Source organism: Saccostrea echinata, unplaced genomic scaffold, assembly GCF_033153115.1.
Source record: "Saccostrea echinata isolate AGI-Se365-2 ecotype Australia unplaced genomic scaffold, CSIRO_AGI_Sech_v1 ptg000001l, whole genome shotgun sequence".
Lineage (NCBI taxonomy): Eukaryota > Metazoa > Mollusca > Bivalvia > Ostreida > Ostreidae > Saccostrea > Saccostrea echinata.
Window position 1 is genome coordinate 2286136 of NW_026889750.1, and position 22222 is coordinate 2308357.

At 32.3% G+C, this 22222-nt stretch overlaps 2 protein-coding genes across 2 annotated transcripts; one reads left to right on the plus strand and one right to left on the minus strand.

Annotated features, from left to right (window-relative positions):
• Positions 1-222: 222 nt before the first annotated feature.
• On the minus strand, positions 223-5826 carry LOC133181654 (uncharacterized). The gene is made up of 5 exons (XM_061316213.1): positions 5820-5826; positions 4825-4995; positions 1619-1690; positions 806-927; positions 223-343 (listed from the first exon to the last, which is right to left on the minus strand). The coding sequence occupies exons 1-5, from the start codon at positions 5824-5826 to the stop codon at positions 245-247; spliced, it is 471 nt and encodes a 156-aa protein (XP_061172197.1). The 3' UTR covers positions 223-244.
• Positions 5827-20756: 14930 nt separating this feature from the next.
• LOC133181665 (uncharacterized) lies at positions 20757-21434 on the plus strand. The gene has a single exon (XM_061316224.1). It carries the CDS (start codon positions 20757-20759, stop codon positions 21432-21434), a length of 678 nt encoding a protein of 225 aa, XP_061172208.1.
• The last annotated feature ends 788 nt before the right edge of the window (positions 21435-22222 follow it).

Consider the following 22222-nt stretch of genomic DNA (forward strand, 5'->3'; position numbering starts at 1 on the left):
TTTTAAATTGTATTACACTTAAAAAAGCCTTAGTTTATGAAAATGTAAACAGCTAGTCCTATTCCTATATGCATTGGGAAAAGAAAGAAAAATCATTTCAATTCCAAAAGTATTTCAGCAGATTTGTGATGATAAAAAAACACTTCATCTTTGTGACACATCTATTTATTTATAGGGCAGATGCCTCATATTTAAACAAAGCATGCGAACCATACTGTCAAAGTAATATCGAAATGAAGTCAGTCTAATTTATTCCTAGGTAACTTCTTAAGCAATCTCTGTCACTACAACAGAAGATTTCCGCATCCGATAGAACATTCTTCATGAAACTGCAGTCTTCTTTCTGTCAAAAACACAGCATTTTAATACTAAGTAAGTGCTCCATTGTTAGCATTATGATGTTTTATTTAATAGATTTATATCAATACTGTCTTTATTTTGTGGATTCGCAGTTAAGATTTTTTTATCTGCTATTTTGTAGGTATCGATAAAATGTAAATCTCCATAGATAACATACATAGAAACACTCTTTGTGCCATGCAGTTCCCGATTTATTCTACACAAAATTATCCTGAATAAATTAGATAAATAACTACCAACATGGTAGAGGTTAATTTACACGTCACCTAGCACAATGAAATTACACACATACCAAATGAATAAACAATGTATGTCAAAGCCTTAACTAAGTTGAGTGTTTTTTGTTTTTTTTTTAAATTTAAGATATGGCTGATTGGTTCATCAAATATCATGCTGAAGAAGTTTAAATATTAAATTTTACGTAGATAAACGTATAACATATTACTCTTATACAATGCGTGGTAAACTTAGTTCCTGGATATTGTCGTATCATACAAATCTCTTCCGGATAACATGTCTGGTTCCATACACAGTTTAATTCTTCATCGCATGTGGGACACTGAAAACCTATAATATCAAAAAAAAAAAAAATGTCTGCAAACTCTTTTTCCGATTTAATAGGGAAAAAAAAACAGATGAAAACTGGACAAAATATGATCAGAACAAGGTAAAAAGGTAACATTTTGTTTTAGCTAAGGCTTCCAAATGCCAAATGCACAAGATAAAAAATTTATTTCTCAGGAAATAAGAAAAGAATATATATATATATATATATATATATATATATATATATATATATATATATATATATATATATATATATATATATATATATATATATAGTCTTCAGAGTCTTGGTAAAGAACAAGATTTTATTTTTAAAAATATGAACTGGGATATTATATATATATGACGCGTTTTTGCTCTTGTGTTGAATGGAAAAGCAAACAGTAATCGATGTAGATTTGTTTTCATGTGTCAACAATTTCTTTGATGCAAATGTTACAATGTACCTGTTAATTTGGACCACTGTGTAAGATTTCACAACTATAGATTTGATATTGTGTACAATCTTCAATTAAATTTTGATTTTTTTTTTAAATGTAAGATGTTATTGAAGCTTTTAAGTATTTTTTATTCAATTGTTTTGTGAAAAATAGTATCAGTTTCTTAAATACTTAATTGCTAGATATTTTTAAAAACGGTCGCTGCTAGCTAAGAAGCTTTGCTCTCTCTACTTTTAGTACTTGGGTTTTACCATCTGTTGTTGTTGCTGCTGCTGCTGTCGTTAAGCTTATTGTTGTTACTGACGTTGTTCTTGTCGTTGTTTCTAAATGTCAATAGAAAGAGAAATTTGCTGATACAACTGGAAACTAACACCAAATTCTTCTAGAACAATGCTTTATTTTTTTTTCATTTCACACTTATGTGTGCAAAAGAGGATTACTAATAAGCTGTTGGTTCTGTAAAAATGATGCATCCTACATATTGAAAATATTAATTGATTTCAAAGCGATAAAAACATCTTAAAAAATCTTTATCCTACAGAATGATGACACCATTAATTGTCATATTGTTTTCTGTATATCGTAAAAAAATTCTCCTAACTGGGTATGAAATGATAATGAATTTGAAAAAAAAAGACCAATACTAACTTAAAGATTTAGTTCTAATCACTGTGAAGAAGGTCAACCTATCACGGAGTCTAAAAATACGTAAAATATGGTAGTGTTCTGTCAAATTTTTGACATCAAGTAGTCATATCCCGTAAATATTTTTTGCGGTATAATATGACCGCAGAATTAAAATCTCAAAAATTAATTGGTTACCTTTTAAAGGTCAGATCGCCAAAAAATTCAACCGCAGAAAATACCAAATATACGATAATTCTCACTGCTTCTTAACCGTCACTTTAGTCTAATAGTAGGACATTCGCTTTGTGATCCGGAGGCCCGGGTTAAATTCTTGCTAGCCGCACCGAGTCAAACCTAAGACTTAAACATAGGTAGTAACTGTTCCTTCGCTAATCAATTTCATAAGTGAAAGTCACAGGTCTTTAGGATGAGACCTTAAAAACCAGGGTCTCCTTTCACGGTAGGCGTTGGCACGATAAAGAACTTTCACTGCTCAATGGCGCTCAATACCGAGAAAGGATCTAAATATATCCCTTCACCGGAATGTGGTGACTTCTGTACAAGAGTGAAAAATTTTCGAATCGGACGTAAACAACATTCAATCAAACAACCAATAATCCAATTTCATTGTGTTTGTTAAGACTTTCATTGAGTACAAGTTAAAGTCAACAGCCCGAAGTTATGACAAAGTAAATATTAGAGCGATAAAAATAAAACCTAGGATTGCTTATTTATAACAAATTAAGGGGGCATCAAATGTTTTTGGAAAAAGTTTGAAAAATGCCATTTGGAAGCATATTTAATGTATGAAGCAATCTTGCAAATTCAGCTGTAAGTTATATTCACATATGGGAAGCGAAGTTAGTCAAATAACGATCAATCGTTTGAAATAAAATGTAGATAATGATGAGTTCAGAACATTTTCATCACATGTATGAATTTGATCAAGATTTTTGGATTTTTCAGCGTGTTCAGCGAGAGGTATAAAATAAAAATAAAATATTAATAAAAAAAAAAACACTGAAGGACTGGCCAAGAAATATGTGAGCAATGGCGACGTTTTGTCATTTAAATTGTACATGGTATACACATTTTATACCATAATATCTGTTATATGAATCCAATTCAAAAAGTTTGATTTTAAATATTTGAGCTGAAATGTTATTAACTGTATTATTAAGTCTTTGGATATAAACTGTTAATTTTTTCATGATTGATTGATTGATTCTATATTGTTTTACGTCCCATTCGAGAATTTTTCACTCATATAGAGACGTCACCATATACCGGTGAAGGGCTTCAAATTTTGACCTTTACTCGGCACTCAGGGCCATTGATCAGTGAGGGATCTTTATCGTGCCAACGCCTGCCGTGACACGGGGCCTCGGTTTTTAAGGTCTCATCCGAAGGACCCGCAACTTTCACTTCAAAATGCCGAGCGCATGGCGAAGGAACAGTTGCTACCTATTTTTTATCGACTTAGGTCTGTCGCGGCCGAGATTCGAACTAACGACCTCCCGATCACGGAGCGAGCGCTCTACCGACTGAGCTACCGTGAACGGTCAATTTTTTTCATTACAAAAGTCAAAACTTAAAAACTTTTCAACATGAAGCGATGTGTAACTAAAACTGTCCATATAGTTTCTTGATGTCGTAGATATCGGTAATTAGATGTATAGTGAAAATACCACCAAAAAACACAGATCTGAAATACCCAAAAAGCGACATTGTCCATCTGAACAGAACAGTGGGCAATCCTAAAATGCCGTCGGATACGAAGTGAATAATAGAATTACATGTATAAGAGGAATTATTGGAACATTTCAAGCTCATTGTATTAGGTGTGTTATAAATGGATTTTTGATGGTGTGAACAATTTGAGAGACGCTGCAAGAAATGGAATATCATTTTTGTAATTGAACTGAGAATTCATGACGAATTTGCATATCCACCATATTTAAACATTTCCATGATTTAACCAATGTAAACATGCTTTGAAATTTGTATTGAAACAATGTCATGAATATGAAATGCGTTTTAAATATGTAGTTAAAACTGAAAGTAAATACCTATTAAATACTTAGAGTAATTATGTAGTACCTGCGATTTCGTCACACACGCAGCTGTGTGAATTTTGTAAAAAATCAAAGTGACATCTGCCAGCCGAACTTTGAGGACAAATACAATGCTTGTGTTCCGTGCAAACTAAAACAAACAAACAAATACCGACAACGAAAACTTCTCATAAAACATGTTTATGAAGAAAAAAAAAAGATTTTGAGATTTTCCAGCATTTTTGTCAGAATTGATCAGTAAAAATGGACAATAAGTTTTAAATTAGTGTTCACAATTTGGAGTTCTGGACAAAAAGATCTTTCCTTCCTGATAATGACTCTTTAAAGTCAATCAAAAGTCCAGATTTATATTCCTTATTTTCTGTATTATTGTTTAAAACAGCAATTACATGTAACTGTCGAATAATATTTCACTTACAAAATGATTTTAAACCATCTCCTATTTCTGAAAGTATTTTGTGTGAACTAAAGCTGTATTTGTTGACTTTGTTGAATTTCGGTGCCAAGGCAATATTATCAGCTAATTACTTTATACTGTCATATTTCTCCACAAGAGAAGATTTAAACAAATAGTTTGTTCATAAACTTTAAAAAACTTTTATTCAAATTACTAGTCTTGGATGTTTTGAAAGGCATAAAAGGGAACGGTGAACAATTTTTCTGATTTGTATCTCAAATGGTTAACCTACTCTTATGAGGAATATAATTATTAAATACTGTCAATTCAGGTATTTTGAAAAAAAGAATACATTTACCTGTGCATTGACATGTTGAAGAATGTTTATCAATATTGCAGTAAGGATGTTTATGAGAGGGGCAGACGTGGTCACTACAGTCAGTATGATAATGACATGTTGAAAGTGTTGTAGGAATCTCTTCGGTTGCGATTGATGCGGTTGGCGTACCCACTGGCTTGCGAAAATAAGCTGAATTAACAAATTTGATAAGGATGTTTAAATCTTAACTTAAAGAAAAAAGTATTTTATAAAATAAACATGTCTCTTTTTTTTCAATTTCAGTGAATCGCTGAATTGCTCATCTTAATTTTTTCTTTAAAATATTCTGATAACAAAATATACATACATGAATTCGTAAAATAAAAGTTGTTTTAAGGGGCATAGACACGTGTTTACATCCTTTAAAATTCTCGATAGAATTTCATGACCTCCATGTTGTTAGAGAGTTTCAGCAAGTGTGTCTATGTCCCTTTAAGGATGACGTTCACTCAAACGACGAAAAAAAAATCCACTGATAGAAATGAAAAACGATCTATTGTACATTTTAGACCTATGATTGTAGTGTTGTTTTTCACTTTCAAATAACTAAGTTATGACTGAAATGCGTTCTGTCTGCGTTTCTTCATCCGTTTGACATCCGTTGGAGCTATCCGGTAAGGTGTGACTGAACCCGTACGCTATGAGCAATGTTTTCTTTATTAACAAAGTATAACAAGTAACAAAAGTTTCTGGACAATGAAATACAATGAAAGTGTGGTTTTTAAAGCATAGAATCCAATTTTTTCTTCACACGGATTGAGATGAAACTAAAACTATAGGACAGCAAGTCACTCAAATGTTTTCATATACATTCATTTGCTGTCATTTTGTGTGGTTTCCCCTATGTTGGTTACCAATTTTCAGATTTTCTTCGGATGGTAAAAAAAACCCAAGAATTTTGCCTGATAAAAGTAAAAATGATCTCGCAGTCGAATAAAATCGCCTATACGATTGTTCTGAGTTGCAATGCCTACCCAACATTTTTACATCACACAAGTGCATGTACGTGAAGATATTTTCATCTTGGTACAAAGGATTTGATGTGAATAAAATGTGAATCTTAGTATTTTATTAACATGTGGTGATAAAAATACCACAAAAATGGCCTTGACGTGACATCATATTTGACGTCGTCAAAGGGGAGTAACCAGAATTTTATGATTCTGTAAATTCTTCGAGTTGTCTTTCAAGGAAACGAGGGAATTTTGTTAATAATTCATAGCTCTATAGAAAATTTCGAAATATTTAATTTCAATCATTGTATCCTGGTATTTATTCTTTTAGTTTTGTTTTTCACTAGTAAATTCATTTCACCATGCATCGGACACAAATTAACCATGCATCGGACGTTGTCCATTGTGGATAATTTACTTCCTTTGTCGTATAGAGATACGTGTATAATACCCATATGACAGTTCCTTTTGCAGAAATGAAAAAAATAACTCAATACATTCAGTGTAAATACAATATATCGAAAACTAAAAATGGGCTCTTCTGTATTAATTATATCTTCACACTAGAATACAATAGCTTCCGAGAGCAAGGCGGAAGTTGCCATATGACGAGGCATGGAAGGGCCTTTCTAAGGCAATGTAATGCGACCATAATCTCTCCACATTTGCGAATCGATAAAGTCAATCAAATTAAAATAGGGAGTTGATTTTTAAATGAAGCTTAAAAATTTCCTGTCTGTAATTTATAAGGGTTTCAGATCTTTTAAAGGCCACTGCGATAAAGGAAATTAAAGAGATTATCCGGTTTAGTATATTGTTTGTACGATGCAGTGGTGAATATTGTCCGATCTATGGTGAATTCTGGCTCATTAAAATCGTTTTTAATGATATTTTCTCAATAAATAGCATTAAACTGTCTCAAATTCATATTTTCATCACGAAATACATGTTAAGCTCCATTTCGATACATTCGGTTGTTAGCAATATCGCTTATATTTGTTGCAAGTACGAGGGTGCCCGATGCATGGTGAACTAACCCTAACTATAAAATTAAATTATTATCAAGTTATTCACATTTATAGATATTATTTACCTTCAGTCGTCGAGGCTAAAAGAAAATATATTAGAAGAATTCGATTACTGTATACACATACACAAATACTGTACATGTATATACTGTATAAACAATATACACATTTGTGAAAAGGGTGAAGATAACGAACAGTGATCGATCTGTGAACAGGGCATAAGACACGGACTCCTGGTCATTTCAGAGATGGCATAGATGCCTAGGAGAAGAAAGCATCCCCTGTCGACCGGTCACATCCGCCCTAAGCCCTAATATCGATCAGATAGATGGCATTTTCCGTAGTCAAATTTAATATAAAAGCCAAGGCCTAGCAATTTGTATGAAAAACGTCATCCAAAATACGACTAAACGATAGATCACATTTGCTTAGCAAAATTGCATTTCAAAACATGATAACCAGAATATTTCTAAAGAAATGTATAAAAAAAAAAAAGAGGAGAAATTAAAGAAAATATAAAAAATTAATTGTCATTTTGGTTATTATTTTATAGTTTCAGTAACTTCGTTCTTTTAATGTCGTTTAATTAAATCTACAATACTTTGAAGTTATTCTCTTTTTAGGAATTATTTACCTGTAGTCGTCGGAGCTAAAAGAAAATATAGTATTGGAAGAATTTGATAACAGTATCATATAAACAGAATATAAATTTATCTTAGAAGAATTGAATTAAAAACATGATTAACATGCAGAATTAAAAACAGAAGAGACCAAAATTTTTAAATTTCCTTTCATTTATTTTTTTCTACTTTTATTCACTTTATGTTTTTAATGTCATTCATATTTTTCCTTACATATTAATTTTTTTCTTTTATTGAAACATTTACCTTCAGTCGTCGTAGCTTAAAGAAATTAATAGAGGAATATGATAAACAATATCAAATCAACAGTATATATATATCTATCTTAACAAAATTTCATTTGAAAACATGATTAGCGGAATAATTCTTTCTAGAGCAAATAAAAATTTAAATCAAAATAGAAAAAAAAGAATATACCAAAATTTAAAGAGATTTATTTCGATTTATGCTATTTAATGTTAGTTACTTAATCTTTTTAATGTCGTATCTATAGCTAAATATGTAATATTAGGAAGTTATTCAAATTTTTAAAAATGATATACCTGTAGTCGTCGGAGCTACAAGAAAATATGTTAGAAGAATTAGATAACCACATCATATAAACAGCATATAGACATGTACAGGTTTCCTAGCAAAATTGCATTTCAAAACATTACTAACATAATATTTGTATAAAGAGTAGAATTAAAAACAGAAGAAACCAAAATTTAAAATTCATTTATTTATTATTTAATCATTTAACTCTATCTTTTTGATGCCATTTATATTTTCCACAGATTATGAATTTTTTTTACTGATAATATATTATATACCTTGAGTCGTCTTAGCTAAAAGAAATAAATAGAATATGATAAACGATATCAAATCAACAGAACATGCATATACCATTATCTTAAAGGGGCCTTGACACAGTTGCACTGTCTACAATTTTAAATGTCTAATTTTTTTTATTTCAAAAAGGACACAGTTGCACTGTCTACAATTTTAAATGTCTATTTTTCATTTCAAAAATTATCCTCAGTTAAAGATTTGAACTTACAAGAGTATTCTAAGAATTCAATGACAACGACATCGCACTAAGCACCTGTGTTTGTGAACAGGGCACGAGCTCTGTTATTGTTAGTGTTAACGTTTTATTGGATGTGTTCAATTTGTTTTAGTCTGCACACACCACTGAGCACGAACTGATTGATTGTATTTTGTTTTACATCCCGTTCGAGAATTTTTCACTCATATAGAGACGTCACTATATACCGGTGAAAGGCTTCAAATTTAGACCTTTACTAGGCACTCACAGCCATTGAGCAGTGAGGGTCTTTATCGTGCCAACGCCTACCGTGACACGAGGTCTCGGTTTTTCAGGTCTCATCCGAAGGACACGCAACTTCAAATTGCCGAGTGCTTGGCAATGGAACAGTTGCTACCTATTTTTGAACGATTTAGCTCAGTCGCGGCCGTGATTCGAACACAAGACCTTCCGATCACGGAGCGAGAGCACGGATTGACAATACTGGTGAATTTGTTCTGCTTTTCGCATTTTTAATCTGAACTTTCTGGATTATAGTTTTAATATTTTTTATTAATACACAACAAAACTTCTACTTTTCTTAAGTATTATGAATAAAGTCTACCTTGTGAAAGTGCAAGGATATGTGTCAATCAAAAACCTCCCAAAAATCGTAGTTTTAATAATTTGCAGATAAAAGAATTTTTCAACATTTACAGTTGAAAATGCTCTGGCATTATATAAGTTATGATATTATTTAGAAAGTTTTAGCTTCAAAATTCTGTCTGAGCCCCTTTAACAAAGTATCATTTAAAAACATGATTAGCAGAATACTTTTTTCTAAAGCAAATAAAAATTGAAATTAAACTACAAAAAAACTGTGGAATCATTAGATTTCGTGGTGTCTCAGTTTTCGTGAAATTCGTGAGTTCCTTTTCTTCGCGAGTTAACAGTCGCCCGCGTGGCGCAGTGGTTAGAGCGTTCGCTCTAGAGTCGCGGAGTAAGGAGTTAATCCTTACGAATCCCACTGTTGGACGTGGAGACCGGTCCTTCGGTTGAGACCGTATAAACTGAGGTCCCGTGTTGCAGTAGGTGCTGGCACGAAAAAGATCCCTCACTGCTCAATGGCCCTAAGTGCCGAGTATAGGTCAAAATTTGTAGCTCTCCACCGGCAAGTTGTGGCGTCTCCATACGAGTGAAAAAATCTCGAGAGGGACGTTAAACAATAAACAAACAAAAAAAAAAAAAAACGAGTTAACATCCTCCACGAACTAATGAACTACGGTTACAAAGTTATATTTCCTTTTTTGGGTATAAAGAGAATACACGAAATGTGTCCCCAAAAACCTGTAATATTTCTGCAATCCACGAAAATTGGCCCCTACGAATTTATATGATTCCACAATACATCAAAATTCAAGGGCGATTCATTTGGTTAATTATTTTTTGTTATAGCTTTTTTTATTGTCCTAAAGCTAAATTTATAATTTTATGAAGTTATTCACATTTTTAGGAATTATATACCTGTAGTCGTCGGAACTAAAAGAAAATATGTTAGAAGTATTAGAAAACAATATCATATAAACAGTATATATATACACGTATCTTAGCAAAACTGCATTTCAAAACATGATTAACTTAATATTTGTTTCAAGAGCAGAATTAACAACAGAAGAAACCAATATTTAACATTCCTTTGATTTATTATTTCTAGTTTTATTAAATTTATCTTTTTGGCATCATTTATTTTTTTCACATATTATGATTTTTTCCCAGTAATGAATTAAATACCTTGAGTTGTCTTAGCTGAAAGAAAGTAATAAAAGAATATAATAAACGATATGAAATCAACAGTACATGCATATAGCAGTATCTTAACAAAATTTCATTTAAAAACATGATTAGCAGAATACTTTTTCTAAAGGAAAGAAAAATTGAAATTCAACTAGATGAAAGAAAAGTACATCAAAATTTAATGGTGATTTATGTGGTTTATTATTTTTTTAATAGCTTTTTTTAATGTCTCATAGCTCAGTTTATAATATTATGAAGTTATTTATATTTTTAGAAATTATATACCTGTAGTCGTCGGAGCTAAAAGAAAATAAATTAAAAGGATTAGATGACAATATCATATTAACAGCGTATATACTTATCTTAGCAAAATTGAATTTTAAAATATTATTAGCATAATATTTGTGTAAAGAGCAGAATTAAAAACAGAAGAAACCAAAATTTAACATTCCTTTCATTTATTATTTTTTTGGATCTGATTTATCTTTTTGATGCCAATTATATTTTTCACGTGTGACTTTTTTCTGATAATGAATTAAATACCTTGAGTCGTCTTAGCTACTAAAAAAATAAATAGAAGAATAAGATAAAAAATGTCCAATCAACAGTATATACGAGGGTTGTTAAAAAAGTTCGCGGACACATTGATTTACGGAAAATTTATTTCGTACTTTTAAGAATGACATGTGTCTGATTAAATTCTTAGCTTTTGTTTATTAGTATGTAAAAAAATCGGATCCATTTACTAAAATTTTGAAAATACACAATGTTTTTTTTTCTGTGCGGTAATAAGATTCACGGAGAAATCACTTGACGTTAGGTGACGTGACAATCTGATTCCAAATCTGTTAAGCTTTTTTAGTTTTGAATATATTTCAGTTCTATAGACTTTTCTTTTTCCTACTTAGAAATTTAATAACTATATCGAAACATGTTAATTTTTTCCCTAAAATGTCTTTTATGGCGTATCGGATATTAGTGAGATCTTAAAATCAATTTCTACGCAGTAGAACTTTTTTAATAACCCTCGTACACCTATCTTAACAAAATTTCATTTGAAATCATGATTAGCAGATTAACTTTTTTGAAAGCAAATTGCAGTTGAAATTTAAATAGAAATCAGAGAAAAATATATCAAAATTTAATTGTCTTTTATTTGGTTTATTATTATAATTATTTTTTTTTATATTTTTCAGTAACTTATTCTTTTTAATTTCGTATAATTTAATCTATAATATTATGAATTTATTCACATTTTTAGGAATTATTTACCTGTTGTCGACGGAGCTAAAAGAAAATATGTTAGATGAATTCGATTACAATTTATACATATATCAAAAGTATATATACACGTTTTGTACAAAATTTTAATTGAAAACATGATAAACATGATAAACAGTGCAGAAATTTGAAACAGAAAATATCTTGAATTTATGTCAATTTTATTCTGTTTCTAAATTGAAATTTCCACTTCCAAAGCACGATATTTAACTGCCGTTGTATATTAAAATTTATAATTAAAGTTAGCCTTGTTTTTTTTAAAATAATTATATTTGGGACTCTACTGTGTAAGTTTATATATTTTTATACAGATAATTTGAAATACATGTATATACGAGTGATTTGACAATTTCTGGTGAAACTTTTATTTATTCTATAATTTAATTATGAAATCTGAACCAATAGTTCGTTATCCCCATATTTTAGCTAAGTCTCTACTGTTTGTCTGATCTAAAAATAAATAGTTGTGCATAATAAGTTACTTAATTTTAGGAGATGTTGAAAAGCCACTATGAAATTAAGATAAGCAAATTTGTATGCATTTCTCGTTTTTGAAATCCTTTTGAAAAAAAAACTTCTCAAGAAAACTCACATAAAAAGCATAACTCTCTGCCCTGTAATAACATTATGGTAGTTTCTGGATATACACTATTTTTTTGATATGAAGATAAATATTAAACCACATTTTGAAAGGTATCAATCTTTCACTTTGGAATCCACTTTCCTCGGAAAGTACTTCCTTAATTCCTTAATATCAATCTTTTTCCTCAAATATTTCGAACTTAATACCAATATCATACAATTATTGCTGTTTTTGTAGGTCAATACGATGATTTAACCACCCGAGGAGTACAATTTCTCCGAGTCCGAAGAATGTGGTGTATATTGTACTTAGAAGGTAGCTACATCATTGTATCGACTGAAAAACAGGAACAATTGTTCTATTATATATTTCAATGGTTAAATTATACAAACTTGTCAAACAATCAATACCATCTTACTTGTTTACTCCGGCGTTCTAGCCAAACACAATGAAAGAAGTGGTTAAAATAAACATAAAGAGTTGTATTAATCTGGAATATTTAATATACAATTAATTACCCCTTATGAGGTCAACATGGTGAAAAAAGGACCCGAGACCTGGCCCACGAGGTGAACTGACCTGACCAAGGCCTCGTAGCGGCCGAGGTCAGGTCAGGTCAGCGACTGGGCCATGTCTCGGGTCCTTATTTCACCATGTTGAACTCATAAGGGGTAATCAATTGTTTTATTACACCGATATGTTAAGACAATTTTTGTAGGCTTTATTACTAAAATAATCAATTGTGTATTAGACCTACGAACTGTTATCATCAGTATTTCATCGGGATCGGGATTCGCTAGTGAAGTTGTTTACTTTTCGCCTGCAAGTCTTGTAAGTTTTTGCACCGCCGATTTATTAAAACACTCTGTGATTGTCAGTAACATGCATTTTTATAAATTCACAAATACCATTTCCGAGGACAATGACAATCTGGTGCAGACTTTTACTGTACAAAAAAGCCAACTCTACATTCGTTGATCTTGACGTTGTAACGAAAGTTTCAATGAAAACGATAAAGTTTATGACGCATCTAAAAGACTATCGTATTCCGTATCATAAAAAGACTATACATATTTTTATAACGGCATTTCTTGTAATGAACAGTCATTACTTTATGCATTAATTTTTAAATTTGAATGGAATTTAGATTAAAAGGTCATTTTTAGCGGTCATTATACCCCGCGTGCAATGATTCCTAGGTCATTATTGCTGTAAATGGTACTTTTTGGAGTCATTATTGCGTTTAAAAGCCTTCTAACAAGCAAATTAAATTTGAGTATTCTTAATAGAAGTATAATAATCGATTTTAGTTGCAATGTATCCAAAATAAATGTCAAGCACGTAGAATCGATTTTGAATGGGAATGGCTTCATAAGATAAAAAACAAGTTGACTCCCGAAAAAAAATCCTTGACTAGCCCCCCCCCCCCCCCCCCGAGGAGAATTCTTCAATCTTCTTTGGAGGGCTGAGGTGGGAGGTGGATGTAAGGGTCCCTTAATGAGGTAAAGGGCAACCAGCCTTTCAATAAACATTTTCATACTAGTTTAAAGTTAAAATCAACATTCAGAAAAAGTGAGGGTAGCTCGAGGGAGGCAGATCTCCTGCCCTAATCCAACTTCCCACCTCCATCCCCTCTTCAATGTGCCTGAATGTTATGTTTACCTGAGTGGAAGTCGGGTGCAAGTGAAAAAAAAACTTTCCAGAACTATTTTTATCAATTTGGAATTTCCAGATCTATTTTTAGTTCAATAAAAAAAATTAATAAATCCTTATGTTCACCTGGAAGATCACGTTCAGTTGAATATAACGTAGTATTTTTCTACAATGTTGGATCTCAACAAATCAGAGCTAGGTAATTATTCAATCATATAATAAAACCGATTATTCATCTGTAGTTGTCGGAGCTAAAAGAAGGTGCATTAGAAGAATAACGATTAGAATAGCATATAAACAGTAAATTCACAAGAACTTTAGTTTAGAATTAGCTTAATTTGAATTAATTTACTGCTCATTAAATTTCTTCGCATTCGGGTAAATTAAAAAAAAATTACCACCAAACTGAAATTTTTAGGAAAAATTCAACTACTTATAACATATTTTTCATTTATATCGTCTTATTGCACATGCATTCTAGTTTAAAATTCTGAAGTGGCAATAGAATAGACAATTGGATTAAAAAGTTTCAGAATTTTTATTAGTAAAATTTCTTTTGAAAAAGAAAATATCATTACGCCTTAAAAGACTTTCTAAAATACATAATCACAAGAAATTTTAGTTTTTTATGCTTCAAAATGGTAAAAGGGGTATAAATGATTAAATCTAGACCTTGATTGAGTATCTTCTCTTGTATATGTGACCAAAAATTAGCTTTTTGATTGTTATTTTACATTATTTTTCAATTCTGGTTTGAAAAGTTTTAATATGAAAAAAATATGAAGCAATAAAATTCCCAAAAATTCACTTTTTTGTCCGTTCAAGTCAGTTCTTTAAATCTAGGCCAAAAAAGAATTTTTATATACAAGTTCTCTTACAAAAAATACTAGATTTTGAAGTGACCCTATTTTACATCATTGTGTTGCACTCCTGACATCTGATATGTATTTTATTTAAGGACTAATGACCCTCTGATAGGAGAGATAACTTGCGTAAAAATAATCCAAAAATATCCGAAAGTTCGTTTTATCTGGTTTTATGTATTTAGACCATTGTGTGATCTTTTGCAAATAAAGGTACGTAAAGTATACTGTTGCTGATGTAAACAAAATTGGAGCCGCGTAATCTGAGTCGGTACAAAAACGGAAGGTTTAGGAAGAAAAAGGTGGGATTTACACAGCCCGACGAGAACAACAACATTGCAACAGAAATTGATAATAACATAAATGTAAACGTTGTAAACAACGAGGATCTTTGTCAAGAAACCGAGGAGTTTTTAGAGATTGAAGGAAGGAGAATTATTGATTTCACTTTCTTTGTACAACAACTTCAGAGAGGCTGCTTTGCATGTAAAAGGCCATTATCTTTTACGAGGTGTGTGCTATACAGACATATAAGTGCATTTTTTATGCCCAGTCTATTTTATTTATGTTAAAAAAAACTTCTTACATCATATTCAAAGTCTTGTTACGCAGAGTTTATACGACGTGTATCTAAAATGTCTGATTTTTATTAAATTGTTTTGATGATTTTATCACAATAGACATGTCTACGAATAATTCGACTTCTTCGATTTGGCAATACATGTTATTTATGAAATATTTGCATGTGCATATACACAATAAAAATAAATAATTTCATTATTTTCTTTTAGGTGTACTAAAGAAGTAAAATATGGCTTAGCAAGTATTTTTCATGTGAAATGCCTATGTGGTGAAAAGAACACTGTTTCAACTGGGAAGAGGAGTAATGAGGAGAAAAATGGACAAGGGCCTTTTCATGTGAACACAAAGCTTGGAGTTGGTAAGTTTACTACATGAAATATATTTTTTCTCCAAGTTATCCACATAAGTACAAAATATTATATTCCTCGTTATTTAAATTTTACTACTGTTGTCAAAAAGATTCACATGATGAACAAAATTTGAAAAAAAGGAATGTTTTTTATATAGCACTACTGCATGCTGGCATTGGGGAGGCTATTATCAGAAACATATTTGCTGTGTTGAATATTCCATGCATTACTGCACGGAATTTGAAACAAGAGGCCCAAGGGCCTTAACGGTCACCTGAGTACAATACAACAATTTAGAGGATCCATAAACTGAAAAATGAAGCTTTGTTGCCCAAAAGCAAGAAAAATAGTATGATTAGCATCAACAAAATAATTGGTCTAGTATCTATCTGCCTATCTGACTTTCCAAGTCATTAAATCTATGAAAGTACATTTTCATTATACAATAAATTATCTTGCATAATTCTCTTATTCTATTAAGCTTTCAAATACATTATTTACATTGATTAATTATCAAAGGTGAATGGCAAAGGGGAATAACTTTGCTCAGCAGAATACAAGTTAATAGAGCCCTGGCCAGGACTAGAACACTTGACTAAATGGTCCAGGTGTTCAAAAATCTGGTAAAAATACCCTTGCATATTAAAACTTTTACTCTGTTTGCCTTGAACATCCCCAGAAGCATAGAAGATTTTCAAAGAAATGCATTTTCACCATAAAATTAAATAAATAAAGCCCCATCCTTACCCAGAACATCTGACCCATTGGCCACGAACTCACAATTCTGGAAGAAGCACCCTTTCTCATTATAACTATACACTTGTTTCTTTACTTTATAACCAGTAGTAGAAAAAATATTTTGAAAGAAATTATGCATTTTCACTATATATAATCAATAGAGCTCTTTCCCCCTCACCAGAACCCCTGACCCAAAGGCCATGAGGCATTCTTCCTTATCATAACCATGCACTTCCTTTGTTTGAAAAATACCCAGGCGCACACAAGATTTTGAAAGAATTCATGCCATTCCCTATCTAATCAATAAAGCCCCGCCCTAACACCAGAACCCCTTACCCAGAGGCCATTAAATTCATAATTTCTGAGGCAGCCATGCTCATCATAACTATGTACTTAGTTTATTTAATATCCAGGAGCAGAGAAGATTTTCAAAGAATTAATGCAATTTTACTATTTAATCAATGGAGCCCATCCCTAACACCAGAACCCCTGACCCAAGGGCCATGAAACAATTTCTGAAAAGGCAGTCATGCTCACCATAACTATGTTCTTAGTTAGTATATTTAATACCAAGGAGCAGAGAAAAAGATTTTCAAAGAATTAATGCAATTCTACTATATAATCAATAGAGCCCTGCCCTAACACCAGAACCCCTGACCCAAAGGCCATGAAATTCAAAATTTTGGAAGAGGCACTCTTGCTCATCATAACTATGTACTAAGTTACTTTATTTAATGCCCAGGAGCAGAGAAGATTTTCAAAGAATTAATGCATTTTAACTATATAATCAATAGAGCCCCACCCTAATACCAGAACCTCTGACCCTGGGGCCATGAAATTCACAATTTTGAAAGAGACACTCTTGTTCTTCATAACTATATACTTAATACCCAGGAGCAGAGAAAATTATTGCAATTCTACTATATAATCAATAGAGCCCTGCCCTAACACCAGAACCCCTGATCCTGGGGCCATGAAATTCAAAATTTTGAAAGAGGCACTCTAGCTCATCATAACTATATACTAAGTTAGTTTATCTAATACCCAGGAGCAGAGAAGAAGATTTTCAAAGAATTAATGCCTTTTCACTATATAATCAATAGAGCCCCACCCTAACACCAGAATCCCTGACCCTGGGGCCATGAAATTCATAATTTCAGAAGAGGCACTCTTGCTCATCATAAATATGTACTAACTTAGTTCATTTAATATCCAGGAGCAGATAAGAAGATTTTCAAAGAATTAATGCATCTTCACTATATAATCAATAGAGCCCCGCCCCAACACCAGAACCCCTGACCCTGGGGCCATGAAATTCACAATTTTGGAAGAGGCACTCTTGCTCATCATAACTAAGTACTAAATTAGTTCATTTAATAACCAGGAGCAGATAAGAAGATTTTCAAAGAATTAATGCATTTTAACAATATAATCAATAGAGACCCGCCCTAACACCAGAACCCCTGACCCTGGGGCCATGAAATTCACAATTTTGGAAGAGGCACTCTTGCTCATCATAACTATGTACTAAATTAGTTCATTTAATACCCAGGAGCAGATAAGAAGATTTTCAAAGAATTAATGCATTTTAACTAATGTATATAATCAATAAAGCCCTGCCCTAACACCAGAACCCCTGACCCTGGGGCCATGAAATTCACAATTTTGGAAGAGGCACTCTTGCTCATCATAAATATGTACTAAGTTACTTTATTTAATACCCAGGAGCAGAGAAGAAGATTTTCAAAGAATTAATACATTTTCACTATATACTCAATAGAGCCCTGCCCTAACACCAGAACCCCTGACCCAGGGGCCATGAAATTCACAATTTTGAAAGAGGCACTCTTGCTCATCATAACTATATACTTAGTAAATTTATTTAATACCCAGGAGCAGAGAAGAAGATTTTCAAAGAATTAATGCATTTTCTCTATATAATCAATAGAGCCCCGCCCTAACACCAGAACCCCTGATCCTGGGGCCATGAATTTCACAATTTTGAAAGAGGCACTCTTGTTCTTCATAACTATGTACTTAGTTACTTTATTTAATACCCAGGAGCAGAGAAGAAGATTTTCAAAGAAATAATGCACTTTCCCTATATGATCTATATAGCCCCACCCTAGCACCAGAACCCCTGACCCTGGGGCCATGAATTTCACAATTTTGGTAGAGGACTCAATGCTTATTACAATGATGCCAACAGTTTGACTGCTTGATGTCCAGGAGTAAAGAAGAAGATTTTTAAAGATTGCATTATTTTTGGTGGTTTTAGCCCCACCCCTCAGGCCCCAGGGGGGCAGGGACCATGGAATTCACAATTTTTGTTCCCCTACACCCATAGGTGCTATATGCCAAATTTGGTTGAAATTGGTTAAGCGGTTTCAGAGAAGAAGCTAAAAATGTTCAAATGTTAACACACGACGCACACCGCACGACGCACGACGCACGCCGACGGACGAGAACGGATAGCAATAGGTCACCTGAGTGACTCAGGTGACCTAAAAACTTGAAAGACGAGTGGGTCCAGCCATTGAAAAGATTGCCACAGTCTCTTGTAATGATGCTCTTGAAAAGGAATTTCAGGAATCAAGGTATGGACATAAATCAGTGTAATACAAAGTCAACAATAAATGTTTTTTTCTTTATCAATATTTTCTATCCATAGAATAATACTATTTACACAACTTTTTTCAGCAGTGATGGATTGAGCCTTTCCTATGATGCAGGATGGCAGAAAAGAGGAAGTGGCAGGAATTACAATAGTAAATCAGGTAATATACTCATTTGTGATTTTTTTTTTACATCTCTAAAGATGTTGAAAACAAAATATAGTATTTTAATCAATGTACATACATGTTTTTCTTTTATTTGAAAAATAGGCCATGCCTCCATGGTGGGGTGTAATACTAAAAAGATTGTTGGGTATGCGGTGATGAGCACAAGCTGTAGGATGTGTGATGCTGCAGCTAAGAAAAGTGTGCCTGTCCAGCAACATGATTGTAAGAGAAACTGGAGTGGGAGTTCTAAGGCAATGGAACCTGCAATGGCAGTGAATATTCTTACAACCATCAAAGACAAAGGACATGAAGTGAAGAAACTTGTAATGGATGATGACACGACGACTATTTCCAAGGTTAGAAGTGAAGTGGATAAAACTATACAGAAGTGTAGTGACAAAAATCACACCATAAAGAACTTTACAAGTTCTCTTTATGCCTTACAAAAAGATAAAACACTTCAAAGGGTAATTAGTACAAAAACTATAAATCACATAAAGAAGTGTTTTTCATATGCCATAGCAAGGAATGAAGATTCTGCTCAGTTGAACAAAAACCTTGTAGCTATTCCCCATCATTTATATGGAAACCACCAGAAATGTGATGTATCTTGGTGTAGATATCTTCAACATCCTGAGACCTATGTGCCAAGGAACCTTCCTTATGGAAAGTACTTGTCAAACCAGGATCTATTTGACAGACTGCTGCAAATATTTACAACATATGCAGAAAAATCAGACAAATTATTAACATTGGGAAGCACACAAAGCAATGAATCTTTCAATGGACTAGTATCGGTGAAGAACCCTAAGAACAGATTTTATTCAGGGTCAGAGAGCACATCCCACAGAGTGGCAGCAGCTGTATGTCAAAAGAATTTAGGAGAAGAGTATTTACTTCAGGAGTGTTATCTTTTCCTGTGTATAAATATAAATCTTTTTTATGAAAATAATATACAACCCTAAAACTTCAATTTCTTTCTTTACTATATGCAGACACATGAGGAACTTTCATTGTCCCCAGGCCGACAGACAGAAAGACATGTCAGCATACAGAAAAAAAGAAAGGAGAGGGAAGATAGTTTGAGGAGGACTGTGGCACATAAGAGAAGAAGAAATGAGCTAAAACATAGTAGCCAAAATAAAACAACCACAACAGAAATGCGTGAGGGATTGAGTTATAAGACCGCGGTTGACCTTGCTGGTTACTCATCAGAGTCTACAGAAGAAATACCCTCTCCCATGCAGCCAGTAGAACAGACACCACTACCAACAGCGTGTTACACCCATGTATACTTTGACTTAGAAACAACTGGACTTGGTAATTTTATGATGTTTTTTTTTTATATATACATGTATTCAGTTTTGTCTCGCAAAATTTTACTACTATCAACTTCTACACTATTACATTCAGGAATCAGGTTACAACAGATCTAGAAAATAAATTTTTCAATGAGAAGAATATAATCAAACACAATTTCATATTAGTATACAAATGTACATCAGTATCACTATTATATATTATTCAGGTCTGGCAGAAATAACCCAAATAGCAGCTGTGCATAACAGGGAGGAGTTTTCCATATATGTTGAACCGAAGGTACCCATCAGTTTAGCAGCAACAGAAGTGACTGGCATAACATATGATGGAACTACTATGTTCAAGAATGGAAAACCAGTACCATGTTATCCACTGGAACATGCACTGTCTAAATTCCAGGTATTTCTTCAGAAGTTCAATAATCCTGTTTTGTTTGCTCACAATTGTCAACAGTTTGACAGTGTTGTACTGTGCCATGCTATGCAGAGTGTGCCAAATTTGAAATTGGAAGAAAGTTTTTGTGGTTTCTGTGACACTCTTCACTTGATGAAAGGAATTTTGCCACCTCAGAAAAGCTATTCTCAGGAAGCACTTGTTGATGTTATTTTGAATGAGAAATATTCAGCACATGATGCTCTTGAAGACTGTAAATATCTACAGAAACTTGTAAAATATCTGTTGAATGATGTTGATGCTCAGTATATTTCACATACATTCAATGTACAATATGTTTTTTGTGTTTTAGGACAGAAAACCCTTAGACAAGAAAATTTCATCTCTATGCAGCCACTCGTCAGAGGTAAATGTATTTCAGAAAACATGGCTAAGAAAATTGCAAATTCAGGACTTTGTCTGCATCATTTGAAATTAGCATTTCATAGAGATAGTCATGATGGAATAAGAATTCTCTTTTCTGAGAAAACAAATGGGAAAGCAAGAGTCACAAACAGGACCAAAATAATCTCATCTGTATCTCAGTTCCTTCAAGATCAGTTTAGTGTTCCTAAATCATGATCATATCTATTCTTTGCCAATTTCAAATGATGCAAACATTGTCAACCTTTTTCTTTTGTCAGCATTATCTGATGTACATTTACAGCATTCATCCAATTGAACTTGCATCCATTGGATAGCTACTTTTTCTACCTATCTATATTAATATTTCCCTTAATATTAGGGAAAGAAAATGAAGAATAACAGTATCATTTGTAGCATTTTTATTATGAAAAGTTCTGAAAAGAAAGATAACTCTTGCTGATGGACACTATTTTTCCTTGCAAGAATAGATAACAAAGTGATATCCTGGCTAAAATAGCATCGCTTCATTATGTTTTCTTACATGAATTTGTTTTGTTTGACACTATATATTATTTATATATATATCTTGTATTTTTAATTTTATGCTGTGATAATAAATTATTGTTCTTTCTATTCACTGTGTCAAATTTTCTTCATAACATGGTAAGACATAAAATTTGTTTCTGAAAAAATAAGCAGCGCTTCATACATCAAACTATTTTCCATTTGGTTCTAATGTTATTGTTGTTCATGAAAATCAATATTAGAAATTTTAAATTTTCTTGGTGATATTTATAGCAGAGGGTCGGGACCCCTTAACATTGTTTTTAAAATTATAACACACAATAACCCATTCTTACTTTGTAAATCAATTTGTCGTTTTGATATTTTTCATCGTTTAAGACAGGTTTTTCATATTTTGAAGACCTTAACACATGATTATTTGCCAAGTATAATGATATAAATTGTATTTAAAAATATATGTGAAATGATGAAAACTATTT

What these genes read in the sequence shown, in the direction of transcription:
- LOC133181654 (XM_061316213.1), bottom strand. An exon ending in TTCAACATGTCAATGCACAG is followed by an intron (nt 1,691 to 4,824) that starts GTAAATGTATTC and finishes ATTGACATTTAG; the next exon opens with AAACAACGACAAGAACAACG. An exon ending in TTACCACGCATTGTATAAGA is followed by an intron (nt 344 to 805) that starts GTAATATGTTAT and finishes TGTTTTTGACAG; the next exon opens with AAAGAAGACTGCAGTTTCAT.
- LOC133181665 (XM_061316224.1), top strand. Translation starts at nt 20,757, where the DNA reads ATGTTCAAGAATGGAAAACCAGTACCATGTTATCCACTGGAACATGCA.